At 60.4% G+C, this 11,544-nt stretch overlaps 1 protein-coding gene across 1 annotated transcript in view; it reads right to left on the reverse strand.

Annotated features, from left to right (window-relative positions):
• Positions 1 to 10,980: 10,980 nt before the first annotated feature.
• The window catches only part of tonsl (tonsoku-like, DNA repair protein), a 69,659-nt gene continuing 69,095 nt past the window's right edge, over positions 10,981 to 11,544 (reverse strand). Inside the window, exon 29 of the mRNA XM_059641163.1 lies at positions 10,981 to 11,109. Within this exon, the coding sequence (XP_059497146.1) occupies positions 10,981 to 11,109 (129 nt within the window). The remainder of the gene's footprint in view (positions 11,110 to 11,544) is intronic.

An 11,544-nucleotide genomic window follows, 5' to 3' on the forward strand; every position in this document is an offset into this window, starting at 1 on the left:
GAGAGGGAGTGGGGAATGTGACTGGGGGAGAGGCAGTGGGCAATGTGACTGGGGGAGAGGGAGTGGGGAATGTGACTGGGGGAGAAGCAGTGGGGAATGTGACTGGGGGAGAGGGAGTGGGGAATGTGTCTGGGGGAGAGGCAGTGGGGAATGTGACTGGGGGAGAGGGAGTGGGGAATGTGACTGGGGGAGAGCGAATGGGGAATGTGACTGGGGGAGAGTGAGTGGGGAATGTGTCTGGGGGAGAGGGAGTGGGGAATGTGACTGGGGGAGAGGGAATGGGGAATGTGACTGGGGGAGAGGCAGTGGGGAATGTGACTGGAGGAGAGGCAGTGGGGAATGTGACTGGGGGAGAGGCAGTGGGGAATGTGACTGGGGGAGAGGGAATGGGGAATGTCACTGGGGGAGAGGCAGTGGGGAATGTGACTGGAGGAGAGATGGTGGGGAATGTGACTGTGGTAGAGGGAGTGGGGAATGTGTCTGTGGTAGAGGCAGTGGGGAATGTGACTGGGGGAGAGGCAGTGGGGAATGTGACTGGGGGAGAGGGAGTGGGGAATGTGACTGGGGGAGAGGCAGTGGGGAATGTGACTGGAGGAGAGGGAGTGGGGAATGTGACTGGGGGAGAGGCAGTGGAGAATGTGACTGGGGGAGAGGGAGTGGGGAATGTGACTGGGGGAGAGGCATTGGGGAATGTGTCTGGGGGAGAGGCAGTGGGGAATGTGACTGGGGGAGAGGGAGTCGGGAATGTGACTGGGGGAGAGGGAATGGGGAATGTGACTGGGGGAGAGGGAGTGGGGAATGTGTCTGGGGGAGAGGGAGTGGGGAATGTGACTGGGGGAGAGGGAGAGGGGAATGTGACTGGGGGAGAGGGAATGGGGAATGTCATTGGGGGAGAGGCAGTGGGGAATGTGACTGGAGGAGAGGCAGTGGGGAATGTGACTGGGGGAGAGGGAGTGGGGAATGTGACTGGGGGAGAGGGAATGGGGAATGTCACTGGGGGAGAGGCAGTCGGGAATGTGACTGGAGGAGAGGGAGTGGGGAATGTGACTGGGGGAGAGGGAGTGGGGAATGTGTCTGGGGGAGAGGCAGTGGGGAATGTGACTGGGGGAGAGGGAATGGGGAATGTCACTGGGGGAGAGGGAGTGGGGAATGTGACTGCGGGAGAGGGAATGGGGAATGTGACTGGGGGAGAGGCAGTGGAGAATGTGACTGGGGGAGAGGGAGAGGGGAATGTGTCTGGGGGAGAGGGAGTGGGGAATGTGACTGGGGGAGAGGCAGTGGGCAATGTGACTGGGGGAGAGGGAGTGGGGAATGTGACTGGGGGAGAAGCAGTGGGGAATGTGACTGGGGGAGAAGCAGTGGGGAATGTGACTGGGGGAGATGGAGGGGGGAATGTGTCTGGGGGAGAGGCAGTGGGGAATGTGACTGGGGGAGAGGGAGTGGGGAATGTGTCTGGAGGAGAGGGAGAGGGGAATGTGACTTGGGGAGAGGGAGTGGGGAATGTGTCTGGGGGAGAGGGAGTGGGGAATGTGTCTGGGGGAGAGGCATTGGGGAATGTGACTTGGGGAGAGGGAGTGGGGAATGTGACTGCGGGAGAGGGAATGGGGAATGTGTCTGGAGGTGAGGGAGAGGGGAATGTGACTTGGGGAGAGGGAATGGGGAATGTGACTGGGGGAGAGGCAGTGGGGAATGTGACTGGGGGAGAGGGAGTGGGGAATGTGACTGGGGGAGAGGGAGTGGGGAATGTGTCTTGGGGAGAGGGAGTGGGGAATGTGTCTGGGGGAGAGGGAGTGGGGAATGTGACTGGGGGAGAGGCAGTGGGCAATGTGACTGGGGGAGAGGCATTGGGGAATGTGTCTGGGGCAGAGGCAGTGGGGAATGTGACTGGGGGAGAGGGAGTGGGGAATGTGACTGGGGGAGAGGGAATGGGGAATGTGACTGGGGGAGAGGGAGTGGGGAATGTGTCTGGGGGAGAGGGTGTGGGTAATGTGACTGGGGGAGAGGGAGTGGCGAATGTGACTGGGGGAAGAGGGAATGGGGAATGTCATTGGGGGAGAGGCAGTGGGGAATGTGACTGGAGGAGAGGCAGTGGGGAATGTGACTGGGGGAGAGGCAGTGGGGAATGTGACTGGGGGAGAGGGAATGGGGAATGTCACTGGGGGAGAGGCAGTCGGGAATGTGACTGGAGGAGAGGGAGTGGGGAATGTGACTGGGGGAGAGGGAGTGGGGAATGTGTCTGGGGGAGAGGCAGTGGGGAATGTGACTGGGGGAGAGGGAATGGGGAATGTCACTGGGGGAGAGGAGTGGGGAATGTGACTGCGGGAGAGGGAATGGGGGAATGTGACTGGGGGAGAGGCAGTGGAGAATGTGACTGGGGGAGAGGGAGTGGGGAATGTGTCTGGGGGAGAGGGAGTGGGGAATGTGACTGGGGGAGAGGCAGTGGGCAATGTGACTGGGGGAGAGGGAGTGGGGAATGTGTCTGGAGGAGAGGGAGAGGGGAATGTGACTTGGGGAGAGGGAGTGGGGAATGTGTCTGGGGGAGAGGGAGTGGGGAATGTGTCTGGGGGAGAGGCATTGGGGAATGTGACTTGGGGAGAGGGAGTGGGGAATGTGACTGTGGGAGAGGGAATGGGGAATGTGTCTGGAGGAGAGGGAGAGGGGAATGTGACTTGGGGAGAGGGAGTGGGGAATGTGACTGGGGGAGAGGCAGTGGGGAATGTGACTGGGGGAGAGGGAGTGGGGAATGTGGACTGGGGGAGAGGGAGTGGGGAATGTGTCTGGGGGAGAGGGAGTGGGGAATGTGTCTGGGGGAGAGGGAGTGGAGAATGTGACTGGGGGAGAGGCAGTGGGGAATGTGACTGGGGGAGAGGGAGAGGGGAATGTGACTGGGGGAGAGGCAGTGGGGAATGTGACTGGGGGAGAGGCATTGGGGAATGTGTCTGGGGGAGAGGGAGTGGGAATGTGACTGGGGGAGAGGCATTGGGGAATGTGTCTGGGGGAGAGGCAGTGGGGAATGTGACTGGGGGAGAGGGAGTGGGGAATGTGACTCGGGGAGAGGGAATGGGGGAATGTGACTGGGGGAGAGGGAGTGGGGAATGTGTCTGGGGGAGAGGGAGTGGGGAATGTGACTGGGGGAGAGGGAATGGGGAATGTCATTGGGGGAGAGGCAGTGGGGAATGTGACTGGGGAGAGGCAGTGGGGAATGTGACTGGGGGAGAGGGAATGGGGAATGTCACTGGGGGAGAGGCAGTCGGGAATGTGACTGGAGGAGAAGGAGTGGGGAATGTGACTGGGGGAGAGGGAGTGGGGAATGTGTCTGGGGGAGAGGCAGTGGGGAATGTGACTGGGGGAGAGGGAATGGGGAATGTCACTGGGGGAGAGGGAGTGGGGAATGTGACTGCGCAGAGGGAATGGGGAATGTGACTGGGGGAGAGGCAGTGGAGAATGTGACTGGGGGAGAGGGAGTGGGGAATGTGTCTGGGGGAGAGGGAGTGGGGAATGTGACTGGGGGAGAGGCAGTGGGCAATGTGACTGGGGGAGAGGAGTGGGGAATGTGACTGGGGAGAAGCAGTGGGGAATGTGACTGGGGGAGAGGGAGTGGGGAATGTGTCTGGGTTAGAGGCAGTGGGGAATCTGACTGGGGGAGAGGGAGTGGGGAATGTGACTGGGGGAGAGCGAATGGGGAATGTGACTGGGGGGAGAGTGAGTGGGGAATGTGTCTGGGGGAGAGGGAGTGGGAATGTGACTGGGGGAGAGGGAATGGGGAATGTGACTGGGGGAGAGGCAGTGGGGAATGTGACTGGAGGAGAGGCAGTGGGGAATGTGACTGGGGGAGAGGCAGTGGGGAATGTGACTGGGGGAGAGGGAATGGGGAATGTCACTGGGGGAGAGGCAGTGGGGAATGTGACTGGAGGAGAGATGGTGGGGAATGTGACTGTGGTAGAGGGAGTGGGGAATGTGTCTGGGGTAGAGGCAGTGGGGAATGTGACTGGGGGAGAGGCAGTGGGGAATGTGACTGGGGGAGAGGGAGTGGGGAATGTGACTGGGGGAGAGGCAGTGGGGAATGTGACTGGAGGAGAGGGAGTGGGGAATGTGACTGGGGAGAGGCAGTGGAGAATGTGACTGGGGGAGAGGGAGTGGGGAATGTGACTGGGGAGAGGCAGTGGGCAATGTGACTTGGGGAGAGGAGTGGGGAATGTGACTGCGGGAGAGGGAATGGGGAATGTGTCTGGAGGAGAGGAGATGGGAATGTGACTTGGGAGAGGGAGTGGGGAATGTGACTGCGGGAGAGGGAGTGGGGAATGTGTCTGGAGGAGAGGAGAGGGGAATGTGACTTGGTGGGGAGAGGGAGTGGGGAATGTGTCTGGGGGAGAGGGAGTGGGGAATGTGTCTGGGGGAGAGGCATTGGGGAATGTGACTGGGGAGAGGCATTGGGGAATGTGTCTTGGGGAGAGGCAGTGGGGAATGTGACTGGCGGAGAAGGAGTGGGGAATGTGACTGGGGGAGAGGGAATGGGGAATGTGACTGGGGGAGAGGGAGTGGGGAATGTGTCTGGGGGAGAGGGAGTGGGGAATGTGACTGCGGGAGAGGCAGTGGGGAATGTGACTGGGGGAGAGGGAGTGGGGAATGTGTCTGGGGGGAGAGGGAGTGGGGAATGTGACTGGGGGAGAGGGAATGTGGAATGTGACTGGGGGAGAGGGAGTGGGGAATGTGACTGGGGGAGAGGGAGTGGGAATGTGACTGGGGGAGAGGGAATGGGGAATGTCATTGGGGGAGAGGCAGTGGAAGGTGTGACTGGAGGAGAGGCAGTGGGGAATGTGACTGGGGAGAGGCAGTGGGGAATGTGACTGGGGGAGAGGGAATGGGGAATGTCACTGGGGGAGAGGCAGTCGGGAATGTGACTGGAGGAGAGGGAGTGGGGAATGTGACCGGGGGAGAGGGAGTGGGGAATGTGACTGGGGGAGCGGCAGTGGGCAATGTGACTGGGGGAGAGGGAGTGGGAATGTGACTGCGGGAGAGGCAGTGGGGAATGTGACTGGGGGAGAGGGAGTGGGGAATGTGACTGGGGGTGAGAGCGAATGGGGAATGTGACTGGGGGAGAGGAAGTGGGGAATGTGTCTGGGGGAGAGGGAGTGGGGAATGTGACTGGGGGAGAGGGAGTGGGGAATGTGACTGGGGGAGAGGGAATGGGGAATGTCACTGGGGGAGAGGCAGTGGGGAATGTGACTGGAGGAGAGGCAGTGGGGAATGTGACTGGGGGAGAGGCAGTGGGGAATGTGACTGGGGGAGAGGGAATGGGGAATGTCACTGGGGGAGAGGCAGTGGGGAATGTGACTGGAGGAGAGGCAGTGGGGAATGTGACTGGAGGAGAGATGGTGGGGAATGTGACTGTGGTAGAGGGAGTGGGGAATGTGTCTGGGGGAGAGGCAGTGGGGAATGTGACTGGGGGGAGAGGCAGTGGGGAATGTGACTGGGGGAGAGGGAGTGGGGAATGTCACTGGGGGAGAGCAAGTGGGAAATGTGACTGGAGGAGAGGGAGTGGGGAATGTGACTGCGGGAGAGGGAATGGGGAATGTGACTGGGGGAGAGGCAGTGGAGAATGTGACTGGGGGAGAGGGGAGTGGGGAATGTGACTGGGGGAGAGGCAGTGGGCAATGTGATTGGGGGAGAAGCAGTGGGGAATGTGACTGGGGGAGAGGGAGTTGGGAATGTGACTTGGGGAGAGGCAGTGGGGAATGTGACTGGGGGAGAGGGAGTGGGGAATGTGTCTGGGGGAGAGGGAGTGGGGAATGTGACTGGGGGAGAGGGAGTGGGGAATGTGTCTGGGCGAGAGGGAGTGGGGAATGTGTCTGGGGGAGATGGAGTGGGGAATGTGTCTGGGGGAGAGGGAGTGGGGAATGTGTCTGGGGGAGAGGCAGTGGGAATGTGACTGGGGGAGAGGGGAGTGGGGAATGTGTCTGGGGGAGAGGGAGTGGGAATGTGACTGGGGAGAGGGAGTGGGGGAATGTGTCTGGGGGAGGGGCAGTGGGGAATGTGTCTGGGGGAGAGGGAGTGGGGAATGTGTCTGGGGGAGAGGGAGTTGGGAATGTGACTGGGGGAGGGGCAGTGGGGAATGTGTCTGGGGGAGAGGGCGTGGGGAATGTGACTGGGGGAGAGGGAGTGGGGAATGTGTCTGGGGGAGAGGGACTGGGGAATGTGGTCTGGGGAGGGGCAGTGGGGAATGTGTCTGGGGGAGGGGCAGTGGGGAATGTGTCTGGGGGAGAGGGAGTGGGGAATGTTACTGGGGGAGAGGGAATGGGGAATGTGTCTGGGGGAGGGGCAGTGGGGAATGTGTCTGGGGGAGAGGAGTGGGGAATGTGTCTGGAGGAGGGGCAGTGGGGAATGTGACTGGGAGGAGAGGGAGTTGGGAATGTGACTGGGGGAGAGGGAGTGGGGAATGTGACTGGGGGAGAGGGAATGGGGAATGTGTCTGGGGGAGGGGCAGTGGGGAATGTGACTGGGGGAGAGGGAGTGGGGAATGTGACTGGGGAGAGGGAATGGGGAATGTGACTGGGGAGAGGGAGTGGGGAATGTGTCTGGGGGAGAGGGAGTGGGGAATGTGACTGGGGGAGAGGGAGTGGGGAATGTGTCTGGGGGAGGGGCAGGTGGGAATGTGTCTGGGGAGATGGGAGTGGGGAATGTGACTGGGGGAGAGTGAGTTTGGAATGTGACTGGCGGAGGGGCAGTGGGGAATGTGTCTGGGGAGAGAGAGTGGGGAATGTGACTGGGGGAGAGGGAATGGGGAATGTGTCTGGGGGGAGGGCAGTGGGGAATGTGACTGGGGGAGAGCCAGTGGGGAATGTGACTGGGAGGAGAGGGAGTTGGGAATGTGACTGGGGGAGAGGGAGTGGGGAATGTGACTGGGGGAGAGGGAGTGGGGAATGTGTCTGGGGCAGAGGGAGTTGGGAATGTGACTGGGGGAGAGGGAGTGGGGAATGTGACTGGGGGAGAGGGAATGGGGAATGTGTCTGGGGGAGGGGCAGTGGGGAATGTGTCTGGGGGAGAGGGAGTGGGGAATGTGACTGGGGGAGAGGGAATGGGGAATGTGTCTGGGGAGGGGCAGTGGGGAATGTGACTGGGGGAGAGGCAGTGGTGAATGTGACTGGAGGAGAGGGAGTTGGGAATGTGACTGGGGGAGAGGGAGTGGGGAATGTGTCTGGGGGAGCGGGAGTTGGGAATGTGACTGGGGAGAGGGAGTGGGAATGTGTCTTGGGGAGAGGGAGTGGGGAATGTGTCTGGGGGAGCGGGAGTTGGGAATGTGACTGGGGGAGAGGGAGTGGGGAATGTGTCTTGGGGAGAGGGAGTGGGGAATGTGACTGGGGGAGAGGGAGTGGGGATTGTGTCTGGGGGAGAGGGAGTGGGGAATGTGACTGGGGGAGAGGGAGTGGGGAATGTGTCTGGGGGAGAGGGAGTGGGAATGTGTCTCGGGGAGAGGCAGTGGGGAATGTGACTGGGGGGAGAGGGAGTGGGGAATGTGTCTGGGGGAGAGGCAGTGGGGAATGTGACTGGGGGAGAGGCAGTGGGGAATGTGACTGGGGGAGACGGAGTGGGGAATGTGACGTGGGGAGAGGGAGTGGGGAATGTGACTGGGGGAGAGGGAATGGGGAATGTGTTTGGGGGAGGGGCAGTGCGGAATGTGACTGGGGGAGAGGCAGTGGGGAATGTGTCTGGGGGAGAGGCTGTGGGGAATGTGACTGGGGGAGAGAGGGAGTGGGGAATGTGTCTGGGGGAGAGGGAAGTGGGGAATGTGACTGGGGGAGAGGGAGTGGGGAATGTGACTGGGGGAGAGGGAGTGGGGAATGTGACTGGGGGAGACGGAGTGGGGAATGTGTCTGGGGGAGAGGCAGTGGGGCATGTGTCTGGGGGAGAGGGAAGTGGGGAATGTGTCTGGGGGAGAGGGAGTGGGGAATGTGACTGGGGGAGAGGGAGTGGGGAATGGTGTCTGGGGGAGAGGGAGTGGAGGAATGTGACTGGGGGAGAGGGAGTGGGGAATGTGACTGGGGGGAGTCGGCCTCAGTCGCAGGTCAATGTTGCCTGACATCCCACCATCGCAGGCAGCGAAGTTTGAGTTCAATTCAATAAAAAGTCTGGAGTAAATGAAACTCTGTTTGATGGTTCCGTGTAAACCCTCACCTGCTCTGGTCTGCATGTGACACCAGACCCACAGTGATGTTAACTGCCCTCTGGGCAATTCGGGATAGGCAAGCAAGTTTGAAAAAACATAACTAAAGTGGGATTAATCCCTCATATGGAACATTCCCAAGTTTTTTCTGGATTACCCACATATACAATCTCCACAGAAATAACTGTTGTGCCTGTGACTAATAAATGAGTTCTCACTGGGTGGCTCTGTAATTCAGTTTGAACGCCAGGTCCCTCTCTCTCTCCCGCTATCATTCCCCTGGGCATCCTCCGTCCCATAACTCTCATCATTTCCCAAAGCCTTCATTCCAAATGATCATTCAAGATGCTCCGTCTGAATTCAACCTGCCCACTGCACCCCACCCCCTCCAATCATAACTGGCAAGACTAGGATTGTCCCTAATTGCCCCCCGTAGATGGCGGTGGTGAGTTGCTTGCTGGGTTACAGACGGTTTCGCTCACACACGGCCCGGCCAAAGTGGACATATTGCTAGTCGGCCTGGAGTCAAGTAGAGGCCCGACCAGGCCAAGGAGGCACGTTCCTTCCCCCAAACGGGCTGGGATGAGATTTTACAAGAATTAATGGCTGTTTCGTGGTCACCATCATTGACGCTCACTTTGTAATCTCAATTTTTATTGAGTTAATTAAATTTGACCTCCCCAGCTGCCCGTCTCGCCCACAGCCGGGATGTTACTGGAGAGCACACCCTCCGATCCTGCAGAAAGCTCAGTCCCAACACTCTCGTTGCAGCTATAGCATCCTCTCCTTAACCAAATTTTAGGTTCCCTGCCGGTCACTTCCTTCTCCGTGAATTACAATTCCGACGCCCTTAAATTATCAAATGGTCACAGTACGAGTGGAGGCCATTCAGCCCGCTGAATCCCGTGCTGCTCCTCTGTTACAGGACTCCTCTCAGTGCAGTTTGCACAACGGCCAGGCGTGCAACTCATTCTACTGTATTCCTGAACTCTGTCCGGAACTGACCTGCACCCCCTACACCGCCCCCCCCACCCCCACCCCAACACCCTCAGACAGTGCAACCCAGAGCCTAACCCCTTGAGTGACCCCCCCCCAACACCCTCAGACAGTACATCCCAGACCCTAACCCCTCGAGTGACCATCCCACACCCTGACAGTGCAACCCAGAGCCTAGCCCCTCGAGTGACCCCCCCCACACCCTCAGACAGTGCAGCCCAGAGCCTAACCCCTCGAGTGACACCCCCAACACCCTCAGACAGTACATCCCAGACCCTAGCCCCCTCGAGTGACCCCCCCCACACCCACAGACAGTGCAACCCAGAGCCTAACCCCTCGAGTGACGCCCCCACACCCTCAGACAGTACATCCCAGACTCTAACCCCTCGAGTGACGCCCCACCCACCACCCTCAGACAGTACATCCCAGACCCTAACCCCTCGAGTGACCCCCCCCACACCCACAGACAGTGCAACCCAGACTCTAACCCTCGAGTGACCCCCCCACACTCTCAGACAGTACATCCCAGACTCTAACCCCTCGAGTGACCCCCTCACACCCTCAGAAAGTACATCCCAGACCCTAACCCTCGAGTGACCCCCCCCACACCCACAGACAGTGCAACCCAGACCCTAACCCCTCGAGTGACCCCCCCGACACCCTCAGACAGTGCATCCCAGACTCTAACCCCTCGAGTGGACCCCCTCACACCCTCAGAAAGTACATCCCAGAGCCTAACCCCTCGAGTGAACCCTCACCCATCCTCACACCCTCAGACAGTGCATCCCAGAGCCGAACCCCTCAAGTGACCCCCCCCACACCCTCAGACAGTACATCCCAGACCTTAACCCCTCGAGTGACCCTGCCCCCCGCCACACTCTCAGACAGTACATCCCAGACCTTAACCCCTCGGGCGAACCCCCCCCCCACACTCTCAGACAGTACATCCCAGACCCTAACCCCTCGAGTGACCCTGCCCCCCGCCACACTCTCAGACAGTACATCCCAGACCTTAACCCCTCGGGCGAACCCCCCCCCACACTCTCAGACAGTGCATCCCAGAGCCTAACCCTCGAGTGACCCTGCCCCCCCCCCACACCCTCAGACAGTGCACCCCAGACCCTGACCCCTCGAGTGGACCTCCCTCTGAGGGAAGTGGATTGCCTGCATCGGCCTGGACTTTGTCTATCACAGCCATGATCCCTCAGCGATCTCCCTCGCACCCCCCGCATCTGGAAGGGAATCTGCTCAGTGTCTCCAAGCTCTCGGTATTCCCACATTCCCCACCCCTGGAGCTGGTCCTGTGAAGCTTTGGGAGCGAGCTGACGGGGGGTGAGATTTGAAGAGGGTCACTGGGGAGTGACTGGTTCCTGTAGTGGGTGGGGGGAGGAGGTTTGGGGGGTCGTCGGGGAGTGGCTCCTCCTTCAAAGGGTAGCGGGGACCTGGTGTGTGTCTCTGAAAGGCTGGGAGCACTGCTGTTTAGTCTCTATTAAAATTATCGAAAGGCTGTGAGGCTAAGGCAGCCCTAAGCGAATGGCCTCCTCCAGCACCTGTATGCTAGCCCCCCCCCAATATAAAACCCACTCCAATTCAACCCCTGTTCCCTCTGCCTCCCCCTTTCTCTCATTTCCCAGTGGGTGCAGTGAGAGGTGCCCATTCTCACCCCACCAATACCCCGTTCACTGGCCTCTCTCCCCTGGGTTACGGCAGGGCAGATCAGTGCTGGCTATCCGGCAATGGAAGGCATGTTGGATTAGCCTTCAGAGAGGGTTCGAAGGGTTTCCATGGCTCTGGGTGGTGGGCAGGTGGGGAGCTGCAGGCTGTCAGGACGATGGCACATTTCCCGGTGCCAGCAGGAACTGGGTGGCAGGGCCCTGCTCCACTTTACAGACTCGCTTCGCAAACTTCAGCGAGCACATCGACTCGGCCGAATCCTTCGCCAGCGGAGAGACCTGGGAACGGGGGCAGTCCGGTTAATAACCCCCTCACTCCCCCCTCAGTACCCCCTCACCCCCCCTCAGTACCCCCTCACCCCCCTCACTCCCCCCTCACCCCCCTCTCTCACCCTCAGTACCCCCCTCACCCCCCTCTCTCACACCCTCAGTACCCCCTCACCCCCCTCAGTACCCCCTCACTCCCCCCTCACCCCCTCACTCACCCTCAGCACCCCCTCTCTCCCCCCTCACCCCCCCTCACTCACCCTCAGTACCCCCTCACCCCCCTCTCTCCCCCCTCACCCCCCTCACTCCCCCTCAGCACCTCCTCACCCCCCTCAGCACCCCCTCTCTCCCCCCTCTGTCCCCCTCACCCCCCCTCACTCACCCTCAGTACCCCCTCAGCCCCCCCCCACACCCCCCTCACTCCCCCCCTCACCACCTCCTCACTTC

Source organism: Stegostoma tigrinum, chromosome 2 (genome assembly GCF_030684315.1).
Source record: "Stegostoma tigrinum isolate sSteTig4 chromosome 2, sSteTig4.hap1, whole genome shotgun sequence".
In the NCBI taxonomy this organism is placed as follows: domain Eukaryota; kingdom Metazoa; phylum Chordata; class Chondrichthyes; order Orectolobiformes; family Stegostomatidae; genus Stegostoma; species Stegostoma tigrinum.